Here is a 27,439-nt window from a genome sequence, read left to right on the forward strand (position 1 = left end):
CCTTCTGCTGACTTTGCTTGGAAAGAAACAGATTTATACCACCAGAAGTGCCTTCAAACCATGCTGGTGGCATCCAGCAAGCTCAGCCCAGGAGCCCTGCTCAGAGATCTTCCTTCTGCAAGAAACTCCCCGGCTGCTCCCGCTCCCCCTCCTTCTTCAGCATTGGGGCTTCACCGCTGTCGTGATGGATGTTGCTCGCAGCCCTGACAGCTGATTTCATGGCGGTGTCGATCCAGGCATGTGGCTGAGCTGCGTGTTCTCCGGCAAAATGCACCCTGCCCTCGTGCTTGAAGAGAGCCTGAGAGTAGTCAACAAACTGGTAAGGGGTGAAGGCAGCAAATGCCCCCAGGGAGTGTTTGTCCAGCTGCCACTTCTGTATCACGTACTGGTCACAGGTGTACTGCAGGTAGTCCTTGCTCACTTGGTGGATATCTGACAGGTCTTGGAGGACCACATCCAGGTACTTCTCATCTGTGAGAGGCAGGAAAAACTCAGCATCATCGTTCCAGGTGTAGGAAGCCAGGATCACGCCCAAGCCACTGGAGAAGTTGTGGCTGGGGTAGTAGATAAAGCGGGAAGGGCGGTCGGTGATAGACTGCCCTCCTCGGATGCCGTCCTTCTCCCAGAACTTCTCGGTGCAAGCCAAGGCTATTTTGGAGGAGCTTGCATAGTGGATGGAGCGCAGGGCGTGGGTCTTTGCAGAAGAGAGTGGTGGCAGGAACTGGATGTGCCTGGTGGCTTTGGCAGTGGATGTGACAAGGACGTAATCTGCAGTTACTATGGTTGGGGCCAGAGTGTCCGGAGCACGGTAAAACACACGGACTTTGTTTCCCTTGGTCATGATTTTCTCCACTGTGCAATTGAACTGAATGACATTGGGCAATGCTTCATGGAAGGCTTTGGGCAGTTGGTCAAATCCCCCTGTGATTTCATCAAAACTGAAAGGAAGAAGAAGCAGGAGGTGAAGGAAGCACATTGGGGTTTAGGAACTGTAAAACCTGACCTCTCTGGGAGATGCTAACAGAGCTTGGTGGCCCTTTGAGTTGGAAGGGATTCCCATTCAGACATCTAAATACCACTGAAATTTCCTCTTCTGGTGGATTGCTGTGGACCAACACAAAATGGGGTTAGCCATAAGAGTCATCATCTTACCTCTCGTTAGAGAAGATATCAAAATCCCACAGTGAGGCAAGGAAGGAGAGATAAAATCCAGAGTCCTCGTTCAACAAGTCACCAATCATCTGAACTGCTCCTCGGCTTAGATTTCCTACTTTAATCAAATACTCCTTGAAAAGCCAGGAAGAAGACATAGCCTGATGTTATTATCTCAGTTAGTGCATGTATCCCCTTTATATCCCAAGCCAAAACTCATGCCCTGCTGACTTGTTCCTGCTCCTGATCTGCTTAAAGTCTGGACCAGAAGCTTTTTTTTTTATGCAGCTCTAGCTTCTTGCAGGAGATCAATGTTTCCTCCAGTTTAGCACAACAGAAGTTCTGGACATGAATGAATAAGGGATCTGTGGCTTGGTGGACCCACTCTGAGAAGCTGGATCACATGAAAATGTAGTGGATTGCTCAGTAAATCCTCCCCAGTGCTTGATGGAGGAACACAGCTAATCCGGATAAATTTCTGGAGCATTTCCAACAGCCCTGGCTTCTCATTTACTTCCAAACGATGAGACTGCTCAAACTCCTGCATCAGAGGAGTCATGCTCCTTTCTCAGCATTTTAAGTAGAAGGCAGCATTGATTAAGGAAACAGCATCCAGAAGTGTTGACAGGGGAAGAAACTAGAGTGATTCAGATCCTTTCTCAAAGCAGGGATGGCAGGTTAATAATCAGCAGTGGGGATTAAATTTACTCTCAAGCCCCAGCCCTTTACCTTGGTGGAGAAGGAGTCGTATTTAGCTAGATATTTCTTGCAGTCTGCAGTCTGGAAATCCTTGAAAGCCTGGAGAGGAAACATTGATATATTCATGAGAAAAGGCACATTTCCCAAAGTGTTGCCCCAAATTCTGTTAGGATTCATCTCGGGTATTCAGTCTTGGGGTTTGGTAACCCCTGGAGATGAACTAGAGCTACTGGTTCTTGCTGCTTGGACTTCAAGTTTGGGGAAGTTATGCCTTGGTGTGGCATTTCCTGCTTCATCCAAGTCTTGGTGAATCTGTTCCAGAGAAAGGAAGCCTTGTGTATAAAGGGGGTTTTGCAATTAGCAGCCCTCATTTCTGAATAAGCCTTTCTGCTTTTCATTCTGAAAGGACCCTACTCTTCCTCAACTGATCATTGAGCCTTCCTCAGGCCATCATGCAGGTGAGGGTCCACCACAGCTCAGAGGAAATAGCTTCAATGTCTCTTGGATAAGCAACATCGCTGGAAGGTAGCATCCCTTCCCCATGGGCACGTACCTTATTTAGTGCTTCTCTATAAAGCTGGCTGGCACTCTTGCCCCTCTCTGATGGTTCCACTGTATAGTTTAGGATCTTGGGGTTTCTATTAACTTCCTCAGCTCTTATCCGAGTGCCGTTCACAAAGTACCAGGTGTTGTCGTCTGTCTGGATGAATGGGTTTAGCTTCAGGTCAAACTGCCTAATGAATTCACGGACGAGCCTAGAAAAGAGAAGAGCACATGGGGACAAGTGCTTGCAAACAACCAAACCCAAAAACCCTGCCGCCAAAACATTAGAAGCATAAAAGCATGCTTTCCCATCGACTATGTTGGTGTAGCCATGTATCATTTTGGCTTGTGAGTGGAGGCTGTGGTTATTTAAGGCACTGCCATCTCTAGTTTTTATTGCTTGACATTGTCCTGCCTGCTCCCAGCTCAGTGCAGCAACCATGTGGCTATGGAGAAAGGTGCCCTTTGGCTTATGTTTTTTTCCAGCTACAGGTTGCAGAAGGATGTAATCAAGAGTAAGAGCAATGCCCTGCTGAAGTAGGAGGCCAGGGTTCCCTACGGCTCCAACCCTTCTCCTTGGCACATTGTGTAGTTGGTGACTCACCTACAGCCTCTTCCCACAGCATTTTGGCTAATGGCTGAACCTTGTTTGACTGAACCCTCTTGGAGAACCCAGGCTGGGTGCCCTCTCCATCAGACCCAAAAGAAATTCACCCATCTTCTGATGTTGTGACTTCCAAAACAGAGGTCTGACTATGCATGGGCATGATACTGAGATGAGAGGTCTTCTTCCATTCTCCCAACTCAAATACAAGTGATGATCTCTTTTTTCGTCCCTTTTAAGCAGATGCTAAGCTCTGGGGGAGAGATGGGGCAGCCAGCTCCTTCCTCCTGCTGTGCTACACCCACATCCAAGCCCTCAGCCCCTTCTCAAAGCACAGCCTTGCTCCTCAAGACAGGCTGGTTCCTCATCTGATCAGGGCTATGAAGTAGGACACTGCCTTACCTGTGCTTGCCTGGCAGGCGCATGGCTCCCAGCTCCACATACCAGTCCTGCCCCTCTGGTCGGTATGTCCTGATCCGTCCACCAACCTGATTGCTCATTTCCAGAACGGTAACCTAAAAACAGGGACGTGGTGAAGTTTGCAGATGTTCAGGCAATGACTATTTTAAGCAAACCACCTACAAAGCAAGTTCACAGGCACTTTGGCAGTCAGCATTTATGGCCCATGGGGTGGTACAGGTCCCCTCCAGGTGGCAAACAAACCATCTGTAGATCCAAACCCTTCTCTATGTTGGCCAAGATCCCTCTACCTACAGGGCAGTTTCTCAGTTCCTAACTTCTGTGTCATGTTTGGGCACCTACTCTCTGATGAGAGGGTCTAAATGTTGGTTCAGATGCTCCCTGTGCTGGAAGTGTAAAACAAGGTTTTGAAAACAGCCAGAGGAAGGCACCAACCTGTCCCTCCATGCCTTTGAAACCTTCTTTGCAACTCATGGATTTGAATTTTGTCTAGCACCTTGGGATGGTCAACACAGTTTTGAAACCCCCAGACTACTTGCCACCTGAACAAGGCTGGATTTGAAGGGCTCGTGAGTCTTGTGCTGGTTGATCTACAGCAACAAATGTCACTGTTGGGCTGCAAGTTGCAACAGGTTGGAGAACTGTAGAAGTTGAGGGTGGAGGTGCCTCAAGAGGGTTCTAGTCCAACCTCCCACTTGCAGCAGCACTGTCTCCAAGGCTGTCCCAGGGCAGCTGTAGCTCTTCCTGACTTCAAAAACCCTCAGGGACAGAGAAAGAAGACTGCCTCTTTTTACTTTTGTTGCTTGCATTCATTTGGGGAGCATCTAAATGAGTTGCTTTGTGTACAACTTCCCATTATCCTCCCCTGTTGCTGCCTGTGGTTTTGAAAATCAAGCCTAAATCGGATTAAATTACTGGGGCCCAATTGCTTTTCCTTCCTTCTCCCATCACTATGGCCCACTCCCTTGCATCTCCTTATCCCTCTCCAGCCTGAAAAATCCTTAGTGTAGGAAAACAAGACCCAACGGCACTCATGGCTCCCATGAGCTACTTACCCTGTGGCCAGCATCTCGGAGCAACTTTGCTGCTGTAAGCCCGCTTATTCCGGCACCGACAATGACCACGTTTGCTGGATGAGTTGCAGGTTCTAGCCCATCTTTGACAATCTTCAGCAGTTCCTCGTAGTCTTTGTCATGAAGGCAATACTCAGGGAAAGACTGAAACCTCTTTGCATTTAGGAGACCTACTAGCAGGAGTATTTGGAAGAGGACTAGGGAGAGAAAAAAGAAGAAAATAATGCAATGAAGGCACTTGGCAATTAGCATGCAAGTTCATTCCTGACAGCCCAGGAGGGAGGTGACAGCACAAACTGTCTCTGAGTATGTTGGTGTCCAAAGAGGAACATCTAGCAAATCTGTTTTCAAATCAACTGGCATGATTATGAAATCCATGGCATCAGCATATCTTTTGTGCCCGCAGATAGATGTCAAGTGGTGTCAGTGAATGTGATTTTTTTTTTTTTAAGGAGACATCAAGCCCATAGATGATTATTTTCACATTCATATTCTGCTTTTGCAGCTGCTGTAGTGAGTTCCCCAAATGACTTTGACCACTTTGAATAGTTCAGAAGACTCCATAATGAAGAGTGGTAATTAATGTCATTCATATGCAAAGAATCAAGGCAATCTTGTTGTCCCACTGCCCTTTCCTATACCTTAGTAATTCAGGGCATTTTTGATGCAGTGGGTAGAAGGGTGGAGGGAGGAGACAATATTATATAGAAAGATGGATAGACTAGATGGGCACTATTGCATAGATGGGCAGAATAGATGAAGACATTACATAGAAAAATGGACAGATTAGCTAGATGAAGATAGGTGATGGGACTTCTCTGTTTATTTAAAATGATTTAGTTTCTGAGATACCCTACAGGGAACAGAGATACCTATAGGGAACAGCAGGCAGAGCGCAGCCATTCAGAATAACCATTTCTACCAGAACAGACACAACAACATGACAAAAATGTTTTCACAGGGAAAGGAAGTTTGAACAGAAACCACCTTGGGATTTTTCTAGTTTTGGTTTCTGTTCTCCAAACTAACTACAGGATAAGCTTAATTTTCTTTTCCTTCCCCCAAATACTGCCAGTTTTCTTTCAGGGAGCAATAAAAAAAAAAGCTTTTAAAACCACACCCTGGGTCATTCTTACTCCTTGGAAAACCCTGGGCAATCACTACTTTTGCTGGAACAGCCCAAGATCTGCAGACAACCTGGGTTGAAGTGCCCCTGCTGTGAATAAATCAAATCATTAAATTTGGAAAAGACCTCTAAGATCATCAAGTCCAACCACCAACCCACCACCACCACGCCCAGTAAACCATGTCATGAAGTGCCATGTCTACATGGTTTTTTGAACACCTCTAGGGATGGTGACTCCACCACTTCCCTGGGCAGCCTGTTCCAATGCCTGACAACCCTTTCAGCAAAGGAATTTTTCCTAATATCCAATCTAAACCTCCCCTGGGGCAACTTGAGGCCATTTCCTCTTGTCCTATATAAACCTCGGAGCTGTTATCCTACAGGTGGTTTTCTGAGAGACCTAAGTCCAACTCCTGAAAGCAGGTCTTTCTACAGCTTGTAGAGCTGATCCAGCTTCCTGAAGACACTGACTGTGGCAGTAAAAAAAAAAAAAAAAATAAAAAAATTGGAAAGAATCTGCTACAATTAGCCTGTTAACAGCAGGGTTGCCTTCTTTCAAGCGTGGCAGAAAGTGATATGGTGTTGATAAAGCTGCATCAACCTTCCTGACCTGACACTGCTGCTGTCCTGATCTTCCTTGAGGACCAGGGATGCTGCCTTGAGTTGTGTTTTTGGTGTGTGTGTGGTTCATAGTGGTATAGAGCCACCAGCCAGTCTTGCTGTCCTCATCACACCCAGTGTGGCAACCCCAAAGACCTAAGGACCTTATGGAAGACAAAGGAGATCCTTTTTGGACATCAGGCTTTCTGTGGGAGGAGAGCAAATACATTGGGACCAGCTCTTGGAAACATCCGATGGATCTCCATCTTCCATCTGACCTTCCTGTGTTGTGGGTAGATGTGGTAAAACCACAAACCTGGTGTGAGGAGGAGGTGTCCTCCAGGAAGGTGCCTGGAGATTCTGAGCTTGTGCCTATGTTTCCATCTCTCCCTGCATAACTAGGAACATCTCACTCCCCAGACTTGCAAGGGAGTTCTCCCACTGCCCACAGTGCTGCAAAGTTGAGCTCCAGGTGATCGTGAAATACCTTAGCTGAAGAAAGGGAGGTTTGTGGTTATGCTTTCAGGAGGTGACACAAAAAGCAGATGTTTTACCAGGTGGAAGAAAAACCCCTCCAAAAACCCAAGCACTGAAGGTGAAAGAAAACCAGAAAAAAACAGCGAGAAGAGCTCAAGAGTCAGGGGAGAGTCACTCACCGATCCTAGACATCGTTCCAGTAGGAAGACAAGTCCTCTGCTGAGATTTGATTTCATTTTATACCCTGGCTTAAAAAAAAAACCAACCTAGCTCTGGTAGTTTGAAAAAAGTCCCCCAATCAGTACACCCCGGAAGAGGGCCAAGTGTGATTTGTCATAGGAAGGAAGAAGGTGAACCAGCAATTGAACATGTAGTTTGTTCCTCTGCCGTAGTTTGGATTTGTGTTTTTCTTTTTACTTACTGGTCTTACCAGCTTTGGACATGAGCCATCAGTCTATGGCATGTTTTTGGGAGTGTTAAGATTATCAGAAAAGTCAAGAGTGACCACACCCTTCCCTGTGAAATATCAGGTTTGTTTTTTTTTTTCCCTTGTACTGCACAAAGGGGCATCCATTTAAATCTATCTAAATATCACGGGTTTTATTCTGCATCCCAGGGAGACCTCTGAGCTAGCATCCAAAATATCCTTTCTGGCGATGGAAACGGGTATTTCCAGACAACAGTTCATCTACGGGACACTTTTGTGTTAAGTGTTGCGCAATTTTGGTTTGATCCTGTCTTCATTATTGTAGAGGAAACTCGGAGCTCAGATGCCCTCACTGAAATGGCAAAAACTCCGTGATTTGTACCAGCATTTTCCCACAATGGAGAACTTTGACCTACCAAAGCACCATGAACCATCCCTTGACTGGTTGACCACATCTTACCCACCATATGGACATACTCTATTCTGTGTAGGCACCTTGGCTGGTCTGTTCCTAAAATAAATAAATAAACCCACCACAAACTACCCTTCCCCTCCAAACTTTCTCATCCCTTCTATCCTTTGCCTTATGCTTAAAGACTGTATTTTTCAGTGTCCTGGGTTTGGCTGGGATAGAGTTAATTTTCATCCTAGTAGCTAGTATAGTGCTATGTTTTGGGTTCAGTCTGAGAAGAATGTTGATAACACACTGATGTTTTCTGTTGTTGCTGAGTAATGTTTAGACCAAGACAAGGATTTTTCAGCTTCTCCTGCCCAGCCAGCAGGAAGGCTGGAGGGGCACAAGGAGTTGGGAGGGGACACAGCCAGGACAGCTGACCCAAACTGGCCAAAGGGATATTCCATACGTGTGAAGTCATGCCCAGTATGTAAACTGGGGGGAGTTGACCCGGGGGGATCACTGCTCAGGAGCTAACTGGGCATCGGTTGGCTAGCGGTGAGCAATTGCATTGTGCATCACTTGTTTTGTATATTCCAATTCTTTTATTATTATTATTATTATTGTCATTTCATTATTGTTATTATTTTCTTCCTTTCTGTCCTATTAAACTGTTCTTATCATGAACTTTACTTTTTTTTCCCCTGATTCTCTCCCCCATCCCCCTGGGGGGAGGGAGTGAGTGAGAGGCTGTGTGGTGCTGAGTTGCTGACTGGGGTTAAACCATGACATTCAGTTAATCAGACTATGTGCTGATTTGGTTGAGGAAATGAAACTCAATACTTCCCAGACTTCTGGTGCTGAGATCACCAGTCAGCATTCAAGGTAGATACCAGTGTCACGGAAGGGACTTCCCCTGAAAAGCGTTTTGCCAGAAATGGTTTTGCAAACCTCCCTAGTGATTGGCTCTTCTTAATACTATTTTCTTACTGAAATCCTCCCTACCCCACCACTGCTCCCCCCCCACTTTTTTTTACTGCAATGTTTTCTGTTCTCCTTGTGTTGGGGCCCAGAGCTATGTGCACCAAAGCAGAAGCAAACTCATTCCCTTGTGCTATTAAAAGTTTGGTCTTTAGATGTCCGGGTGTCTTCCCTAGCCATCCAGACAGCAAGGTTGAGAGGACAGTGCAGCTTTGGTATTATTATAGGATTGCTGGATCCTAGGATGGTGATACCTTTTACCTCTGTCTCTTTCTCTCTTTTTTCTACCTTGTTCTTCCTTTTCTCTTGGCAGCCAGCACCTTATTTTGCTCTTTCTGTTTCTCGCCACATTTATCTTGCTTTGTGTACATAGTTTGATGACGTTAGTCATCTGAATAGTTCATCCATAGAATTTAAGTTTCATGTTGAATCATTTTGGTAAAATAGAGTAAACTTCTCCCCTCCCCTTTCCCTTCGATTTTGTGACTCGCTTGGCAGACAGCAATTTCTTGAGTTATCGCACGATTGTTTCAGTTTTGTTTATGTTTGCGCTCAATAAACAATTTGATTGGTTGGTTGGTGGTGTTTCGCTTTAATTGACTCTGAGGGATTTTGAGCTTTCCACGACCTCCCGCACTACGCAGGGTAGTGTGCTGGTTGGGTCGTGACAAAGGGACGTGGGCATTTGGAAATATCAGGTGGTGGTGCCCACCCATGACGCTACATCGGTCTACTGTTTTAAATAATGCCCAGGAAGAGTGGATTGCAGAACCATGGCAAGGTCAGGACTGAGAGCATTGCATGGACATCCCATGTGTTACCCCTTCCATGAAGTCATGCTCTCAGGAAGTTACAAATTCAGTTCCCTCTGGGTGACTCTAGTCTTTTGGGCATGGTGCTTACAAATTGTTTAAGCCACTGGTGACCAGTTTGATTCAGGCTTAACATTTGGAAAAGGCAGAGGCATTATTTTTTCTGCAAAAAAGCCCTTGTTTTGTGTCTGATTTTTTAGTAGCTTGTGATTACCAGGTGGTTTTCCTGATACCTGTGGGTGTCTATGCTGAAAACCCAGCAATATGTATTATCTCTTCGTATGAAGCAATGATACTTCTTGGTGGATTTGGGGATTACATGATGAAACCAGTACGTACACATATTTCCAGGACTGCTGGAGATTTTGGAGTGACAGCAGTTTGTTTCTAGCTCTTATAAAAACAAGATGATTAACGCATGTCCTAATAAGTTGCTCTAGGATCAACCTCAAATTATAGGGTTTATTGGCTGAGTATAAGCAATGCATATCACCAATTGCAAAAGGAGTTCCTCCCATGTTCCTGTCTGCTGCTTCACTGCAGATTACTGGAAACCAAGTTTCCACTTGAAACCAATTACAACATGAAGCTTGCAGAAGGCCAGTGGGAGGGATGAAAACCAGATTGAATCATTTGGTGTCACATGAGGGAAGAAGGGACAATTCGAAATAATTCCTTCTGGTTTTGTGGGTTGGTTTTTTTGGTATTTCTTCCAAATAATTGTCTTCTGGTTTTAATGTTGTTTTTTCTTAGTGAAGGGAGGAGAGAAAAAGTCAGGGTTTGGTCCTCCAGAATCAGAGCAGGTAGATGTTGGTGTGGGGCATCAGCTGTGTTTTTGACAGTGGATGGAGGAACTTGAAAGAAACATGGGAGGTGTGTGTATGAGCATTTACATGTGGATTTGAAAAATGAGCTATGTATGTAAAGCATGAGGAGGGAAAAACCTAGGGTGTATCTGCGTGGACTTGTTAACTAAGTAATTAGCTATGATGAGTCCTCAAGCTGGAAGACACAGGTCTAAGGTGTGCAGGCACCTCTGTTGAGGAAAGATGCTCTTTCAAAAGATTTTCTTGTCATTCATTTCCTGCTCACCCAGAAGACTCCCAGGACACGTGTTGCACGTACTCAGCTCAGTTGTGCGTTGTGCGACTCTGAGACAAAACTTTTGAGACTGGGGCGATACTCTGAGAAATAAATGCTAGTTTTTTAGGTTGGGTGGAAGATTTCCACTGGGAGGGTGAGCATGCCAGAGGGGTGGGGTGTCCTGGAGGTCTTCAAATCTTGCAGGCACTCATGACGCCTAGTTGCCCTGGCCAAGAGGGATCCCAGTGCCCCACACTGGCCAGGATTCTACCCATTATGAATTTGGGGGTGGAAATTGTTCACTTGGCCAACGGTAGGGCTCAAAGCTGCCCCTCAGTTGCATGCTCACTTGCATAAAACAGGGAAGGTGGGGGTGTTTGTAGCACTGAGGGGTCCGGGCAGTGCAGGGACAAGGCTGAGCCATGGCGTCTGCTAGTGGGAGAAGGAGGACCCAGCAGGGAAGGAGATCCCAGAAGGAAAGGGGACCCCAGCATGGAAGAAGACATAAGAACCATGCCAGGAGGTCTCTGGCCAAGCAGAGGAAGCATTGGGGCCAGGTGAAGTGTTAGAGGAAAAGGGCTTCAAAACGCTTCTTCCACACCATTAACACCAAGATGCTCAACAAGATCCGGCGAGACAGATGGTTCGTCTCCCACCAGGCAAAGAGGCTCACGATCAGCTTCATGGAGGACAACTATGAGCAGGGGTTGAGCGAGGCTGAGCGGCTGCGGAGGGAGAAAGACCACCAGTTAGGGAAGAACTGAGCAATGTACCAGGCGGAGTGGGGAGTTTGTTGAATGAAATAGTCAACATGGTATCTGCAATAAAGCCCAAATGCAGCAGCTTTTGCTGGTGTCAGGGGTTTCCTTTGCAGGAGAGGATGATGAGGGGTCGGGCTGTGGCTTAGTGTTTCATTAGTGAGGATCTGTAAGTGGCTTTTATCTTGGAAAAATACAGGCTTTCACGGCCTCCTTGCTGCAAGTAGATGGTTATATTTGAATATATGGACTTTAATTACTAGCAGATGATGGGAATTGCTGTGAGCAGGGGGAAAAGTCCCACCAGTCTAAATTACCCTAGGATAGTGATGGTGATATCCCAGTTCTGCTAAACCCATCCCTCATCAAGTTGTTACCCATGACAACTAAAGCGGCGATTCTTAAAAAGAACCAAGATCAGCCTGGCCACATGCTGTGCAGCAGGGGTGCCAACCGGCTTTTAGACTAACAGGTGGTGTTTGCCATCGCTGCGTGTGCGCTTCGAGGGTTGAATTTGCTGCGGAAAAGCCTATTATTGATATCATCAGAGGAAAAAAAAAAAAAAAAAAAAAAGAGTTCTTTTATTGAAGGGCTGGGGGAAGAAAAGGAATTTCCCTGACCGGGAATCGAACCGGGGCCCCGGAGGTGAGAGCGCCGAATCCTGACCGCCGGAGAAGTGATGACAACTTTTTGCCGCCGCGAACCCACGCGTGTCCGCGTCACGACAGACCCCGGGGAGGGGCCGGCTGCGCTGCTCCCGCCTCCCCCTGCAGGCCAGAGACCCACGGAGCAGCGTGCACCCCGCTGCCACCTCCTTTCCCTCCTCATCCTCGTGTTTTTTTCTCCACGGGTGGGCGCAGTTTGCAAGTAGACTTTGGTACAGGATCAAGGAGGAGGAGTTGGGGGGGGGGGGGGAAGGAGAATCGGCGTTTTCCTTAACTCGGGTGCGGGAGTGATGGGGGAATTATTTTAAAATAATATTAAAAATTGTAGTTAGAAGGAAAAGGTGTGTCAGAAGTGGGATTTGAACCCACGCCTCCATTCGGAGACCAGAAATCCCCGGGCAGGGAAAGCAATGCCTTGAGTCTGGCGCCTTAGACCACTCGGCCATCCTGACACTGCCAAAAGCCTTCCTCACCCTCCTCATCCTCAAGAATTAATCCCGCCACAGCTTGATCTTTCCTGCCTCCCATGTACGCCCACCCCTACCCCCAAATTTGCAGCAAGTTTATTTTCTGCAGCAGTAAAGCCCTCCACCAGAGGAGGCAACGCCGGGGGTCCTTCATCGGTAGGTGAAGGTGGAGTGTGTTTTGCCTCCTCCATCCCCGGCAGATCCTCTTGCATGAACTGAGTAACAAGGGCCTGTCCTCTCACCATGGATATCTTTCCTTGTCTCCCTCATTGCATGCCTGGGAGAAGAAGAAAAGAGGAGAAAAAAAAAGAATAAACTCAGAGTCTTTCTCACCTGCCTGATTAAATATCATTCCTGTAAAGATGATCACAAAACCTGGCATCCCACCAGTAGCCCTGTACCCTGCAGGAGGTAATTCGGAGGGCAGCTCCTGGATGGGAGCATCTTCAGCATCCTGCCCGTATAAGACTACATTAATCAGCCCCCCGTGATGCTGGTGGGAGACCACCAAAGTCCATCTTGACCTCTTTGAAGACCCTCTCCATGCAGCTGTGAGCTGAGACCTTGGCACCCGCAGGGAAAGACTGCTCCCCATCGGCAGATGCCATCCTTATCTCAGACCACACCAAACGTCCGGGGAGGTTGGCGATCCACTGGAGAGGTTTGCCATGGTTGGAAACAGGGCCGTGGTCTCTGAGACATACCTGAAGTTACACTCATCTTGGCTTGGTACTGAGTAGGAGGGAGAAATGGTGGGGTTTGCCACTGATTATTTGCGGTGGAGGAAGTCTGTGCTTATGGGTTTGGTGTGTTACAATGTTCAAGGAAGTGGGAGATGCGTGGGTACCACACCAAAGCCCGGTGCTGTCTGGAGCTCCCTAGCCATGTTCTCCAGACAAAGCCCAATGGCCTTACAGCTCAAATGCAAAAACCCCCAACATTAAAACAGGAGTAGGTGAGGTTGCAAGGTCAGCCCGCAGCTCCGCAGGGCAGTGAAACGGCTGCTTACCTTGCCGTGGCCAGAGCTCAAATAGCTCCAGGTGTCCGTGCAGCTCTGGGACACCTGAGTACATGAGTTCGGCCAACAAGGCCAACACTTTGGGCCCATCTGGAAGAATCAGTGACCTCCCGTGGCATTTTTACCCTCCCAGCTCAGGATTCCCCACCACGGGATCCAAAGTGATGTGGAGTGGTAGGAGGAGACCAACCCTCGTGGCCTCTGGCCCCTGGGCTTGCTACTTGCTGGCTGCTGGAGCCCCTTTGGTGCCCCTGAGGCTCCGGGGACTTCCTCCTGTGCAAACCTGGAGGTAAAAGGGGGCTGTGGGGCTCATGTGTCTCTACTCCCCGTGGGTGCACACCCATATGCGTACAGAGATCACAACTAGTATTTATCACACCACCTTTTATTCCTGAAGCTGTTATCACTACTAGCAGATCGCTGGAGGAGAGGAGAATGCCAGATGGGAGATGAAACAGCCCTTGGGCCCATTGTATCAAATGTTGTGATGTGGGGAGAGTTTGGAGCAGCGAGGAAAAACAAAGGTCCTTTTTTTGTTGTTGTGTTTGGGCAGGGTGAGAGCAGGAGATGCCCTGGACTAATTTGGCTGGAAGGAAGGGAAGCAGAGCAGGAGGAACCTCACCCAGAGTTGGTGTTTTCTGCTGATGGTGGCCATGCTTGGTTCCTATCCTTCCCTTCATACCCCCCGATACACAGATCTTTCTTCTCTCTCCAGCATGTGCCAAGATAACCAAAGTCCTGGTTGACTTCCAGTCTCTGGAGAAGACCTCCTGGCTGAGCTGGCACCACTAGGCTTCACCAGCATGGTGCGGGAGCTGGAGCCACTCATGCACAGAGCTGGTGCACCCCGCGGCCGTGGTGGAGCCGCCGGTGCGTGATGACATTGGAGCTCTGGCTGAAGCTCTTCCCGCACTCGGGGCAGTGGTAGGGCTTCTCCCCAGTGTGCACCCGCCGGTGCTTGGTGAGGGACGAATTGACGTTGAAGCCTTTCCCACAATCCCCGCAGACATAGGGTCGCTCGCCGGTGTGGACCCGCTGGTGGGTGGTGAGATGAGCCCGTTGGCTGTACTGCCGTCCGCACTCCCCGCACCGAAACGGCTTCTCCCCAGTGTGCACACGCCGGTGCCGCGCCAGGTTGGAGACCACCGCGAAGCTCTTGCCGCACACGCTGCAGAGAAATGGCGTCTCCCCAGTGTGGCTGCGCTGGTGGGTGAGGAGGTAGGAGCTGGTGGTGAAGCCCTTGCCACACTCGGAGCACTTGTAGCGCTTCTCCCGCCAGCTGGCACTGCGGTGCCGGATGAGGTGGGGTCGGTCGCTGAAGCCCTTGCCGCAGTCAGCACAGCTGTAGGGTCGCTCACCACTGTGCGTCCGTTGGTGGGCGATGAGCTTGGAGCTGATGGTGAAGCCCTTGCCGCAGTCAGCACAGGTGTAAGGCCGCTCACCGCTGTGCAGCCGCTGGTGGGTGATGAGATTGGAACTGCCGCTGAAACGCTTCCCGCAGTCGCGGCACTCATAGGGCTTCTCCCCAGTGTGGGTGCGGCGATGTTTGATGAGATCAGAGCTGACATTGAAGCTCTTCCCGCACTCCCGGCATGGGTACGGGCGCTCGCCTGTGTGCAACCGGCGGTGGGTCACCAGGTGGGAACGTTGACTGCAACGCCGGCCACAGTCGGGGCATTTGTAGGGCTTCTCCCCAGTGTGGCTCCGCCGGTGGCGCACCAAGTTGGAAACCACGTTGAAGCTTTTGCCGCAATCAGCGCACTGGTAGGGCTTCTCACCCGTATGGATGCGACGGTGCGTCACCAGCGCCGAGCTGTGCCCAAAACCCTTCCCGCAGTCGGGGCATTTGTAGGGTTTGTCCCCACCGTGGCTCCGCTGGTGACGGAGCAAGTTGGAGAAGACCCCGAAGCTTTTCCCACAGTCAGGGCAGGGGTGCTGGGACCCCCGTCTCTGGGGATGGAAGCTCTTCTCGGTGGTGGGATGAGGGATGGGTCTATCCCTGGGGCGAAAGCTATGGGGGAACAGCAATTCCCTGCATGTCCCTGGAGTTTCCCTCCCAGGATGACCCTGGACCTCCTCTCGGCCTTTCTCTTGGGAGCTCTGGTGGATGTTGGTTGGCTTGTGGTGCTGGGAGATGTCCTCCAGGCAGGTCTTGATGTCTGGGTCTGCATGTGCCGTGCTGTTGCTCCTCCCACTCACCATCCCATCCTCTGCAGAGGAAAGAGAAAAAGACCATGACAAGTCAGTCCCTGGGTGGGGTGGAAAAGGGAACCCACTGATGAAGCAGGGTGGGGAAAAAATGGAAGGGGGAAAGCCTAGAAAGAAGAAAGATCATGTGAGCTCCACCTTCAGCTCAGGCTCAAGCACTGACCATTGGACAGCTGGTGAAGCTTGGGCTGAAGTTCAGCTTCAAACCCCAGCTCTTAAAAACCTCTGGAACCCAAAACATCTCCCAAGGGAACAGGAGAGGTTCTGGGACCCCTCTCCTAGAAGATAGTAAGCTCAGGCTGGCTGTCTTAGGGCCTGAGTAGAAGTCCCAGGTGTTTTTCTTTTCTCCCAGATGCTTTCTAGGTTATTTAAGCCAGTTCCTCAGTTATGGAAGAGCTGTTAGAGAAGGGCCTTGTATCTGAGTCCTGGGGAGCTGGGGTCCACGTCTTCTCCTCCAACTCCAGCCCAGAGGAGATCCTGTCAGGTTGGGGGTCAGCAGAGCTGGTTCCTGAGACAGAGCAGGGGTCTGAGTGCATTTGAGGAGCTACTACAAGAAGATTTGGGGGCTCTGCTGGAGAAAGGATGATGCAAGGGCTGGGCACAGCTGAGGAAGGTCTCTCTCCTTGTTCTCTGACATAGCATCTCCTTCCACCATGGCCGGAGAGAACATGGGGCCAGATGGACCATTGGTCTGACATGGTAGAGCATGTGCTCCTCTGAAGAAGGTGGGGATGGAGGGTGCTATGGGTCCCCAATATGTGTCCCAAGGCGGAAACACAATTGCCAGAAGCAATGGGGAAAGACACCTTCACCTCCAAAGTCTAGAGAAGCATCCCCTGTGCCCACCCAACCCCAAGACGTAGCCCAGGAAGGAGGGAAGGTGTGTCCTTACCCAAAGAGGAGTCATTTCCAGCTCTCTCCTGCATGGCTTCCTGGTACTGGGCCCGCTGGCCAGGATCAGTGAAGTACTGAGCCGCCTCCTTGAAGGTCACTGGACACTGGAACAACAAGGATTTCCCAGCTCAGCACCTGCTGCCATGGGTCAGCTCAAGCTAGCTGGGAGAAGAGCCAAGGCTACGTTCAGCAGAGCTGCAGAAGAGCCAGAAAGGATGCTGGCAAGGACCAGAGATATCAAGGTATTGTTCTGCATAGGGTGTAGTTAAGCTGTGGAAAGCCTTGCTGCAGGACATCACGGATGCTAAAGGGCCACACGGGTTCAGAAAGCAGCTGGCTAAGCTTATGGGGAAGGAAAAATAGGAACTGGAAAACACTGAGGGTTGTTAAACACCCAGCAATACCTGATGGGGATGATGGAGCTGAAGGAGCTCATCCAGGCTGGGCTCAACTTCTCCACCCTGTTCTCTGTGCCTTTTCCTGTCACGTGGAGACGCAAAACCCCATGCCCTGCTGTGACTTTCCACCTTCCTTGTGTTTCTGAGATGGGCATCTTGCATCCAAGGCTCAGCCTTGTAGCATGCCCACCACAGGCTCCACCTTCTGCTCCTCACCACCTCTCCTGCACCCTGACCATCTGCGCCGGTATATGGGGACCTGTTGGTCCAAAAGGAGTTGCAGGAAGGCGATAACCCACAGCTATGGTCACAGACCAGCTTGTACAGCCCCACTGGACCAGGCAGAAGGTACCTGGCACTGATGTTTCAGGTCAGCTGAAATGCAATTGCCCACCCCAAAGGAGAGACTCTCCCTCACCTGTGCTGGCTCTGCTGTGGCCATGTCCCTCTCCATCCCCCTTGGCAGTGACAGGGATGCTCTGCTGGAGCCTATGGGGGGAGAAGTTGGTGCTGAGCTGTTCCCTGGGGGGGAAAAGCTGGGATAAACCCTGGAAAAACCGAGGCAGTGCCCTTTGCATAGGCATCTGTGCAAGAGAAGAAGCAGCCTCCTTCATTCCTGCCGGGCTTTTTCCCCTCGGGACACAAGAGGGCTCAGCCAGCCCTTGCCCAACAAAGCTCAGCTTTTTCCACCTTCTTGGGAGCAGATCTCCTGCTCGGATCACCAGGGAAGAGCCAGCTCCTGGGAGCAGCTCTGGTCTCCCCACGCCCTCTCGTGGCGCAGCCCCAAGGGCAGGGACTGGTCCTCCATCTCGCTGCTCCTTGCACTGGTCCCAGTAAAGGGACTGGGGCTGGACTGGGAGACAGGGCATCCCGGGTGGGTCTCTCCCTCCCTCCCTCCCCGTGCCCATCACCTGGAGCCTCTGGCTCAGGATTTGGTGAGGACAGACCCCCAGAGCAGAGGGCTGTGGCGTGCCTCCATGGGCTGGGGGATGCAGGCAGGGCTCTGCCTGCCCCACACCACCACCCACTGCCACAGCCCCTGCCTGGAGCACAACCAGGATCCCTGGAGGGTCCCTTTCTCCCCTCTCTGCCTTCAGCATCCAGCGGATCCAGCCCCTTCCTCTGTTCTCCCATACCCAGCTGTGCTGCAATACTACCAGAGCCACCCGGGTCGCTTGGTGTCCCCCAGCACCAGGACTTGGTCCCCCAGCATCCCTTCAGGACATTCGTCGACTGCCACCAGCCGAGGAGTGATGGAGAAGGGAGAGAGGATCAGGCAAGCTGCAGAAATCAGCTCCGCTCCCTCCTTCGCCGGGGAGGCAGGGGTTAAACACCCATGCATTAGGGAAGGCAGGATTTAGGGAAAATTCCCCATCCTTGCGCTCTTTCCAAAGCAAGTTGAAAGAAAATTATTGCTTCCCCTCCACTCCCGGCTTTTCCCAGCCAGGGAGGGATTAAACCACCACCCAAACACCTGCACCCACCGTAGAGAAGAGTGTCTGTGTGGCTTCAAATCTCCTGGGCTTTCTTGGAGGCAGAAATCCAGGCTCCTCTCATTCCCCTGCTGCAATTCTTTATCTTCTTGTTCACAGGGCTCTGTTTTCCTTGGCTTTCGTGTTCTCCTCCTCCAGCAACAAGAAGGGATAACTTGGTAAGTGGAAATTCCCCCTTCTTCCCACCCGCAAGTGCGTGATTCCTGAGCCTGGAGCTTTTGGGGAAAAACAACCCGTTTTCACCAACCACGTGACTAAAACATGGTTTGGACCACTTTTCCAGGTGGAAAACCTAATTTCTTGCTTGCACAGCTCCTATCACTGATGCTGATCGGGCAACCAGCCTGGTGTCCCCCTCTCCCACCTGGGGGAATCCCTGTTGCCCCAGAGAGACCCCCATCACCTTCCCATGCTTCCCCATGGCTGCAATACTCAAAATATCCCTGCTGCTGCTGTCACAATCCCCCCGGCAGAGTTCCTAGCAAGGTTGGGGCTCTCCCAAAACCGCTGGGTAAAAAGGAAGAGCATGGGGGTAATGCGGGTGATGGGGCAGGACTGTAGTGGGGTCCCCTCTGCCCCCCACGGGTGCTGGGTAGCCTGCAGGGAGGGTCGGGATGGGGGGGGAAGCCAGGATTGCGTTACCTCTAGAGGGCTCTGGGTAAACGCTGCCGCTAAGGAGCCTGTTCTTGGCGTCTCCTCTCTCCCGGATACCGGCTTGGGCTTCCGGAGCAAAGCCATGCCCGGCATCGCCTCCATTGTGCCCTGCTGTCAGGAGGCTTGGCGGTCCTTGGGGTGCAAAGGGGGGGTCTGCGGATCCCACCCCCCCTTGCAGCCTCAGCCTGGGAAGGGAGGACGTTTCACCCAGGGAAAGGCCTACGGAGGCAGCTCCAGGCTCAGCCGACAGCAAGTCCTGAGCCAGGGACTCCAGGTAACGGGGAAAAACCCTGAGCAGGGATGTGCTCCTGCTCTGCAGCAGGTCCTGAGCTGCGTCAGGGCTGGAGCTTGCAGGATCCAGCCCTTGGGGTTGTTCCCAGGAGTGGCAGCTCCTTTGGGAAGAGGACAGTGCATCCAGGGCTCCCCAGGGATGGAGCATGCTGCCCAGTTCCTGGGACACATCCCCCAATAACCCATCACCCTGGGAGGGCTGATTCCCAGTAAGATGAGGACCAGGGGAACTGGGATGCTGGAGGGAGGAAGGCAGAGATTGCTGTGAGATGCAGTCTGCCAGAAAGATGAGCGGAAAACAGGGAACCTCCTGCCCCCCCATCGCCAAGCTGCTCCATGCCGTCTCAGGCTTAGTCCTGAATGGAGGGACCATCTGTGTGTTGCAGCCGGGGGAGAAAAAACCCAATATTTGTCACGGCATCCCCAGAAAAAGCATCAAAAACCGAGCAGGAAGCACTACCCAGGGGATTTTCCCCATTTCAAGGGATTCTTCTTCCCCACAGGGGATTTTCAGGAGCCCTGAGTGAGGAACGGAGGGAGAAACCCTCATTCTCCTGACTGCCAGTGACTCTCCCTGTAATGGAGCCATGGGTGATGCTGGACCCACGGCAGAAAGCCCTGTACCGGGATGTGATGCAGGAGAGCTACGAAACGCTGATGTCTCTTGGTAAACGAACACACAAAATCCTCTTTCCTTCTCCTTGAACATTCCCCCAGTTTTTCCTTGCTCTTTTTTTTCCTGACTCTTGCAGGGAAGCAAAGGGATCAGAAGGGGGGAGGAGGAATCCAGGCAGGTTTTGAGGGGGATTTCCCCAAACCCCAGACCTCTTCATTTTTTTTTCTGCAGGAAAATGTTATTGATCTCTCTGCTTTTTTTTTTTTAATTGGAAATACAGACAATGGGGTTTGCTTAGCATCTCTATGTTCTCAGTTCAAACTGGAATCAGATCTCCCATCACATCCCTCTTCCTCCTTTCTGGGAGACCAATTTTTTTAGGGAATCCTGTTCCTGCTCTGTCGATTTAAATGCTACCCCCTGCTCTGGTCAAGGCCATGCTCTGCCCTTTTTCTCCTTTTCCTATCTCCCCAGCAGCACAGGGGCTGGTGAGTGAAAAAGCAGCGGAGGAAGGAGCAGCGGAGGAGAGCTGCAAGGAGCTTGAAGAGCACTCATCCCGCAGCCCAGAGAGGGAGAAGACCCTCGGCTCAAACAGGCGGAAAACAAAGCGCCCAGATAAAGCCATGGCGCATGGCGGAGCCAAGATGTCCAAAGCCACAGTGGTCCCCAAATTGGAATGTGCCAAACCCTTACATGGGGCAGCCAGCAAGGGACCAGCAAGGGACCGGCCGTTCAGCTGCACCGACTGCGGCAAGAGCTTCCCATGGGCTTCGCACTTGGAGCGTCACCGGCGAGTGCACACTGGTGAGCGGCCTTTTGGGTGCCCCGAGTGCGGCGAGACTTACAGCCAGAGCTCCCACCTCCTCCAGCATCGCCGTACCCACGCCAGTGACCGACCACACAAGTGCAGTGACTGTGGCAAGCGCTTCGCCGGCGCCGCCGAGCTGGCGGCTCACGGCCGAGGCCACGCCGCCGAAAAACCTCACAAATGCGGTGACTGCGGCAAGGGCTTCGTCTGGGCGTCCCACCTTGCCCGGCACCAACGGGTGCACACCGGCGAAAAGCCCTACCGCTGCGCCGAGTGCGGCGAAGCCTTCAGCCAAGGCTCGCACCTCGCCAAGCACCGCCGTAGCCACACTGGCGAGCGGCCCCACCGCTGCCCAGCTTGCGGCAAGACCTTCTGCCAGAGCTCCGACCTGGCCCGCCACCGCCGCACCCACCTGGGCAAGAAAGCCCTCCGCTGCGGTGACTGTGGCAAGCTTTTCCGAGCCGGGCCAGCGCTGGCACGGCATCAGCGGTGTCACCGGCGGGAGCGCACCCACCGTTGTGCCGATTGTGGGAAGGGTTTTGTCTGGGCATCCCACCTGGAGCGGCACCGGCGGGTGCATACGGGTGAACGCCCCTTTCCCTGCGGCAGCTGCGGCGAACGCTTCGCCCAAAAAGCTCACCTGCTCCAGCACCGCAAAACCCACTCCCCCGACCGGCCCTACAAATGTGGCGACTGTGGCAAGCGTTTCGGTGAGGCTCCCCCCTTCCTTGCCCACCAGCGGGGCCACGCCGCCCAGAAGAGCTACACTTGCAGCGAGTGTGGCAAGGGCTTCGCCTGGGCGTCCCACCTCGAGCGGCACCGCCGCGTCCACACTGGTGAGAAGCCCTACGAGTGCCCTGAGTGTGGCGAAGCCTTCAGCCAGAGCTCCCACCTCACCAAACACCGCCGTAGCCACCTCCCCAAGGCTGCTTTCCCCCTTGCCCCCCAACAGCTGCCCCTCTCCAGGACACAGCTGGTGGGGGAGAAGACCCACGGTGCCACAGGGCTGGTGAAGCCACCCAGAGCCTGCAATGTTGAGGAGGCCTGAAGGACGGAGACTCCCCCATTGGTGTGATGGATGGGCAGGAAGCATCGTTCTCAAGGGAAAACTCATCTTGGGGACAAATCAAAGGACACCAAGTGACATTTAAGGGGCAGAGGGTGGCACTGGGGTGGGTGATGTGGCTGCTCCAGCAAGGTATCAGGGTGGGATTTATCCTTCCTGATGTCTCCTAGCAGCAATGGGTGAACACTGCTTGCGCCCTATTGCAAAGCAGACCCTGGAAAATGGACATCTTGGGTGACAGGGAGCCTCTTTCCCAGGGAAATGGTGCTCTTCTGCACCGGGAAACAATGGGGGTAACCTGGAGCTGGTTCTTGTGCCAAAATACGGTGTCATTTGTATCTGCTCCTTGCTGCCGCAGGCAGAAGAAGGGGATGCCACGTTGCACTGATGGAGAGGGCAAGATGCTGAGGGTGCAGAGGGCTTGGTGGTGGGAGGTGCCGGCATGGGGCGAGGAATAAAAAGGGAGCCCGGTACCTGGCAGCCACCCGTGTCTGGCTCTCCTTGTGCACCAACCCTGGGCTCCGTTGCTTTTCCCTGCTTCTTGGTAGGAAACACCACGAGCATCTTCTCCCTCTCCAAAGACAAAAACACGCTGAGACATGTGAAGGGGTTTTTCTTTTTTGCTGAACTACCTTCTACTTTATTACCTACTAACTCAAGCCGAGGCAACCAGCCTCTCCACGCTTGTCAAATTCCTGGCTCAATGCATCCCAAACCGCCCTCAGCACAACCCAAGCAGCATTTGGGAGGGGTCCCAGCAAGGATGCAGCAGAGCTGGTGACTAATGCAGGTCCCCATGGCTCTTTTCTGAGCTGTTTGCCCCCAAAAGCCCCCTGTGGAAGGGGGTTCCCTGGGTGATTTTTACCGATGGGTCCCCTCCCATACACCCAAGCTGTGTCACCCCCCCCCCGCTTTCTGCCTCACCACAACAGTGGGGCAGAGGATGAGGAGGGTTATAGGGAGAAGCGTTGTCTCCCTACCACCCTAAATTATCACCCAGCCCCCCCTAAATCCACCCCCAGCCTCCCTTGTCCCTCCTTTCCCAGTCTCCCCCCAAAGCACCTATGCCGGTTGCTAACCCCCTGGCACACACCGCTCACCCTCCCTGTGCCCCCTCCCCACCACTTCACCCCCCCTTCCCCATCCTGACCCCCACCCCAGTGTATCCTGGGGCCCCCCCAGCTGCTGCAGCAGCGCTTTCCTACCCTGTGTTGGGGAGGGTGTGGGACAGGCCAGCCTCCCACCTCAGCCTTGGGGCGTCCCCAAAGGCGCAGGGTGGCTCTGAGCCCCCCCACTGGTCCCCATGGCCCCATCTCAGGAGCTGGGCGGAGGCAGGGAAGCCCAGGGCTCCTGGGGGGCAGAGGCATCGCTTTGCAGGGTGTCCCCCTCCCCAGGCCTCCATGCCATGGTGGGAGGCAGGAGAGCCTTAGCAGCCCAGCCCCTGGGGGCTGGGGAGGAGGAAGAGGAAGAGGAGGAGGAAGGCACGGGGTGCTGCTGGAAAACAGAGCTGGACTCTTCAGGCCAGAGCTCAGGTGGGGTGGGCGTCCCCCCTCGCCTCTCACCCTCCCACCAGGCAGGCGGCAGCAAGGAGAGGGGGCTGCGGCCCCCGGTGCCAGCAGCAGCGGCGTGCAGTCGCTGGTGAGCCGCCAGGGCCGTGCCGAGGCCGAAGGCTTTGCCGCATTCAGGACAGACGTGCCGCTTCTCTGGGCCGCCCTGCGTGTGGGCACGCTGGTGCCGGTTGCGGTGGGAGCTGCGGCCGAAGCATTTACCGCAGTGGGCGCAGGAGAAGGGTTTCTCACCAGTGTGGGTGAGCCGGTGCCGGTCGTAGTGGGAGCTCCAGGCAAAGCCTTTGCCGCAGACACCGCACTGGTAGGGTTTCTCGCCCCGGTGAAGCCGCCGGTGCCGCTCCAAGCTGGCTGGTGTGCTAAAACACTTACCACACTCAGGGCAGGCGTGGGGCCGGCCTGGCTGGGCAGCATGGGTGCGGCGATGAGCCAGCAAGGTGGAGCTGACGGCGAAGCTCTTCCCGCACTCGCCACAACGGTAGGGCCGCTCGCCAGTATGCACCCGGCGGTGCCGTTCCAGGTGGGAGCTGACGGCGAACGCCCGGCCGCACTCCCCGCAGCGGAAGGGCTTCTCTCCAGTGTGGATGCGGCGATGACGCTCCAGGTGCGAGACCCAGCCGAAACTCTTCCCACATGCCCCGCACGGGTAGGGTTTGCCACCTCCTCCAGCACTGGCTTCCTCAGCGGCTGCCGGCACGGCTTTGGTGGCATCACTGGCTTGCTGCTGCCGGGCATGGGTGCGCTGGTGCTTGGCCAGGGCTGAGCCCCAGCGGAAGCACCGTTTGCAATCCGGGCAGGGGTACGGCCGCTCACCGGTGTGGACGCGTTGGTGCTTGAGGAGGTTAGAGCTCTGGCCAAAGCATTTGCCGCACTGCTCACAGCGGAAGGGCCGCGGGGGGCTGCCAGTGGGTTCGGCACCGGCCGGCAGTGTCTGAGTGCCCTTGTGCTTGAAGCGCTGTGGGTCCGTCTGGTGGTTGAGGCGCTTGCCGCAGTCGGCGCATTTCTGGGGGGGTGGCGGGGGCTCTTCCTCTGCCTCCCCGTCCTCCTCATCCTCGGAGGCGGCGGCAGCAGCGTGGGTGCGCATGTGGCGGTCGAGGTGGGAGCTCCAGGCAAAGGCTCGCCCGCATTCGGCACACTGGAAGGGCTTCTCGCCGGTGTGGATGCGCCGATGCCGCTCGAGGTGGGAGCTCCAGGCGAAGGCTTTCCCACAGACGCCACACTCATAGGGTTTCCCGCCCAGGTGGCTCTTCTGGTGTCGATCGAGGGCTCCCGGATCAGCAAAACTGCGGCCGCACTGCGGGCAACGGTTGGGTTTCTCCCCACCGGGTGCATGGGTACGCTGGTGGGTGAGCAAGGAGGAGCTGACACTGAAGCGGCGCCCACAGTCAGGGCAGGCATAGGGCCGCTCACCCGTATGGACCCGCTGGTGGATGGTGAGATCCGAGCGCTGGATGAAGCACTTGCCGCAGTCAGGACATTCGTGCGGGCGGTCGCCAGTGTGGATCTTCTGGTGCTTCACCAGGGCTGACTTGTGGCTGAAGCTCTTCCCGCACTCGCTACACGTGTTGCTGGGTTGGCTCTCACCCGGGCGTGTGGCCGTCTCCCCCAGTCCCCCACTCCTGCTCGCCTTCGCCCCAGCCTCGGCGGGGCTCGAAGGATGCTCTTCACCTGCAGGTTTCACTACTTCAGGCTCTTTCTCAACAGCTTCTTCTCGAGGGGGTTCCTGCTCCACTCCTGCTCCATCCTCTGTGGGGCACAAAGACAGACAGACACAACCCAGGCAGGAGACATCGTCTCTCCCAGGGCTGGGAAGATGGGAAGGTGGTAGAAAAAGGAAAGCAAGGAGGGATTCCTCCTCCTTTTTTATTTCACACACTCTTCCAGGCAAGCACCTCTAGCAGAGACATCTCTAATCCCCATCGCTCCTCTCTGCCACCAACATGGACATGGTAATTAATCCACCACCACCTCCACTGCACCTCCAGAAATGTGGCTCTCTAGGAAGGGGGTCTGGCATTTCCATTTTGGCCAGGATAACCCTCTGGCCTTACAGTCTCTCCTCCCCAGCATCCTTCTTCCATGCCATGGCCAAACCAGTGGCAGCCACTACAGTGGGGGTTTGCCCATTTTGCGGAGAGGTTGGAAGTGGGGAAAGCCCTTGACGCTTGCAGGAGCTGAACCCAGGCTTTTTCCCTGCTGTGGCTGAGGCGCAATCAGAGGCTCACCTGTGGCCAAGGTGTCCCTGGGCACGTGGAGATCCAGGGCTGTAGGTTCATTCCCGTGGTCTAGGCGGGACAGCAGATCGGGCTTGGAAACAGGGAATTCTGGAAAAGACGGGGGGGATGAACAACATGGGTCAGGAGGGTCTGCCCTCCCCAGCAGCCCCCCAACCCCAGCACCCCTTGCATGATGACGTGAGGATCCAGCAAGCTAGATCCTCCATCCACTCCAAATTTCCTGCTGCGGTATGGGTAGGCTCCTCACCCAGCGCCATCAGCGTCTCATAGCTCTCCTGCATCACGTCGCGATACAGTGCTCTCTGTCGTGGGTCGAGCAGCACGTACGGCTCCATGGCTGGTGCCACCAGACCCCCTGAAAGAAGGAGGTAACCTCCCGTGAGCAGAGACTGGCATCCCCCCTGCAAGGAGGAGGTAACCCCCCATAAGCAGAGCCCAGCGTGCAACCCACTGCCAGCCATCATCCTATGGATTTGTATCCATCAGTTGGACTCTTCATGCAAAAACCTCTATTTTATTAACCTGTGGATTCTCTAATAATCTAATAGATTATTATTCTCTAATAAGCTAATATAAAGGCTTAGCTGAATCACAAAATGAGGGCAAGGCATGGGGACAGGCAGCTAATAAAAAACTCCATCCTTTACGTATTTTCCCAGATCTTGCAGGAACTTTATACCCTCTGCCTCCATCAAACCTGGCTAAACAATTTTTTTTCCGAAAAGTTAATGGGGAGGAGGAGGAAGCAGAAGGGGAAAACAGAAATACAGAGAGCATGATTCCTTAAAAAAAATAGAAAAAGAGGTAAACCCCAGCCCATTGACAACAAACATGTTTCTGTAACCTGCAGACAACGCTCTGCTGAGAGATCCTTACCCTAAAATTCATCTTCACCCAGATTTTACCTAACAGCTAAGTCCTACTGCACCAAACCCTGGGTGCTCCTCCTCTTCCTGGAGACTCCTGTCCCAAATCTTCCAGAACCCCTCCCCAAAAAACCCCATAGCAATCGCTCCTCCTTCTCAAAGAGGATAAATCACCCAGTTATTTCTCTACGCAAATCTCGGGTGCTCGGAACCCGTGCTGGAGGAGGAAAAATGAGTTTTCCCAGCTGTAGGAACTGGGTTTGGTGCTCTCCTGTGCAAAAATCATTTAAAAGCAAATTACCACCACTCCCCTGACCCCTTCCTCACCCTCCTCTGTGAGCAGCAAGCGGATTAGGATTCTCAATGCGTGGGTTGATTTATTTTTTTTTTCTAGTAGCAGAGCTGTTACAGCTGCAGAGGACGGAGGAGGTAGGCTGGGAAAAGGTGGATTTGCAGAAGGTTGTTGCCGACTTACTGATGCCAGGAATAAAAGGGTGATTTCAAGCATGGACCGCAGATTCCTCCTGCGATTTTTGTGCCCCCCCCCCCTTTTTTTTTTTTTTTGAAGCCCCCACCAGCATCTCAGCCCGCTTCATTTATTCTCTGGTACTTTGCCATCCTGCTAAAAAAAAAATAAAAATAAAGGGGTCAATACCACATGCCCTCACAAATGCCTCTGCTCCCCCCCCCCCCGACAGTCCATCCAAAAACGAAACCCACCCACCCGAATGAAGCGAGGGGGGAAGGACAGACGCCTGCAGAAGGACAACAGGGCTGGGGTTTTGGTTTGGTTTTTTTTTTTTTAATTATCTTTCCCCCCTCCCCGGGGATGGAGAGCATCCGGGCACCGAGTTTAAGGCTGGTGTGTGTGCGGGCAGCCTGGGGAGGCAAGCCGGAGGGGATGGGAGGAGAGGGAAAGGGAAGGATGGAGGGGGAAAGGAAGGGAATAAAAAAAAAAAATTAAAAAAAAAAAAAAGAAAGAAAAAGGAGCCATTTTCTGCTCCCTCTCCACATCCAAAGACCGAACCTCCTCATTACCTGCAG

General features: G+C 52.8%; 3 protein-coding genes and 1 non-coding gene across 9 annotated transcripts in view; 1 reads left to right on the forward strand and 3 right to left on the reverse strand.

Moving 5' to 3' along the window:
* The window catches only part of IL4I1 (interleukin 4 induced 1), a 4,931-nt gene extending 182 nt beyond the window's left edge, over positions 1 to 4,749 (reverse strand). Inside the window, exons 1-6 of the mRNA XM_075019129.1 lie at positions 4,474 to 4,749; positions 3,401 to 3,513; positions 2,405 to 2,606; positions 1,882 to 1,950; positions 1,153 to 1,286; positions 1 to 938 (exon numbers count right to left, since the gene is read on the reverse strand). The exon at positions 1 to 938 is cut by the window's left edge and continues 182 nt beyond it. Coding sequence (XP_074875230.1) covers positions 101 to 938; positions 1,153 to 1,286; positions 1,882 to 1,950; positions 2,405 to 2,606; positions 3,401 to 3,513; positions 4,474 to 4,743 — 1,626 coding nt within the window. The 5' untranslated portion in view covers positions 4,744 to 4,749 and the 3' untranslated portion in view covers positions 1 to 100. The remainder of the gene's footprint in view (positions 939 to 1,152; positions 1,287 to 1,881; positions 1,951 to 2,404; positions 2,607 to 3,400; positions 3,514 to 4,473) is intronic.
* Positions 4,750 to 12,158: 7,409 nt separating this feature from the next.
* Positions 12,159 to 12,266, reverse strand: TRNAL-CAA (transfer RNA leucine (anticodon CAA)). Its single transcript has 2 exons — positions 12,229 to 12,266; positions 12,159 to 12,204 (listed from the first exon to the last, which is right to left on the reverse strand). It is a non-coding gene; the product is annotated as a tRNA-Leu (tRNA).
* Positions 12,267 to 13,580: 1,314 nt separating this feature from the next.
* LOC142026224 (uncharacterized) lies at positions 13,581 to 27,427 on the reverse strand. Of its 3 annotated transcripts, none has more exons than XM_075019128.1 (5): positions 26,723 to 27,427; positions 25,777 to 25,884; positions 25,518 to 25,616; positions 23,443 to 25,038; positions 13,581 to 15,161 (listed from the first exon to the last, which is right to left on the reverse strand). In XM_075019128.1, the coding sequence occupies exons 1-5, from the start codon at positions 26,901 to 26,903 to the stop codon at positions 14,125 to 14,127; spliced, it is 3,021 nt and encodes a 1,006-aa protein (XP_074875229.1). In that variant the 5' UTR covers positions 26,904 to 27,427; the 3' UTR covers positions 13,581 to 14,124. The 3 variants fall into 3 exon arrangements, with proteins under 3 accessions (XP_074875229.1, XP_074875228.1, XP_074875227.1); XM_075019127.1 differs by lacking the exons at positions 23,443 to 25,038; positions 25,518 to 25,616; positions 25,777 to 25,884; positions 26,723 to 27,427 and adding exons at positions 16,400 to 16,505; positions 17,218 to 17,288; positions 18,284 to 18,424; positions 18,935 to 18,978 and having other exon boundaries at positions 13,581 to 15,509; XM_075019126.1 differs by lacking the exons at positions 23,443 to 25,038; positions 25,518 to 25,616; positions 25,777 to 25,884; positions 26,723 to 27,427 and adding exons at positions 16,400 to 16,505; positions 16,806 to 17,288; positions 18,284 to 18,424; positions 18,935 to 18,978 and having other exon boundaries at positions 13,581 to 15,509.
* LOC142026238 (uncharacterized) lies at positions 18,295 to 22,328 on the forward strand. 4 transcript variants are annotated; one of them, XM_075019157.1, is made up of 3 exons: positions 18,295 to 18,450; positions 19,741 to 19,904; positions 20,328 to 22,328. In XM_075019157.1, the coding sequence occupies exons 2-3, from the start codon at positions 19,817 to 19,819 to the stop codon at positions 21,707 to 21,709; spliced, it is 1,470 nt and encodes a 489-aa protein (XP_074875258.1). In that variant the 5' UTR covers positions 18,295 to 18,450; positions 19,741 to 19,816; the 3' UTR covers positions 21,710 to 22,328. The 4 variants fall into 4 exon arrangements, with proteins under 4 accessions (XP_074875258.1, XP_074875257.1, XP_074875259.1 ...); XM_075019156.1 differs by lacking the exon at positions 18,295 to 18,450 and adding an exon at positions 19,021 to 19,220 and having other exon boundaries at positions 20,328 to 22,216; XM_075019158.1 differs by lacking the exon at positions 18,295 to 18,450 and adding an exon at positions 19,021 to 19,220 and having other exon boundaries at positions 20,331 to 22,215.
* Positions 27,428 to 27,439: the final 12 nt, after the last annotated feature.

This window comes from Buteo buteo, chromosome 32 (assembly GCF_964188355.1).
Source record: "Buteo buteo chromosome 32, bButBut1.hap1.1, whole genome shotgun sequence".
Classification (NCBI taxonomy): Eukaryota; Metazoa; Chordata; class Aves; order Accipitriformes; family Accipitridae; genus Buteo; species Buteo buteo.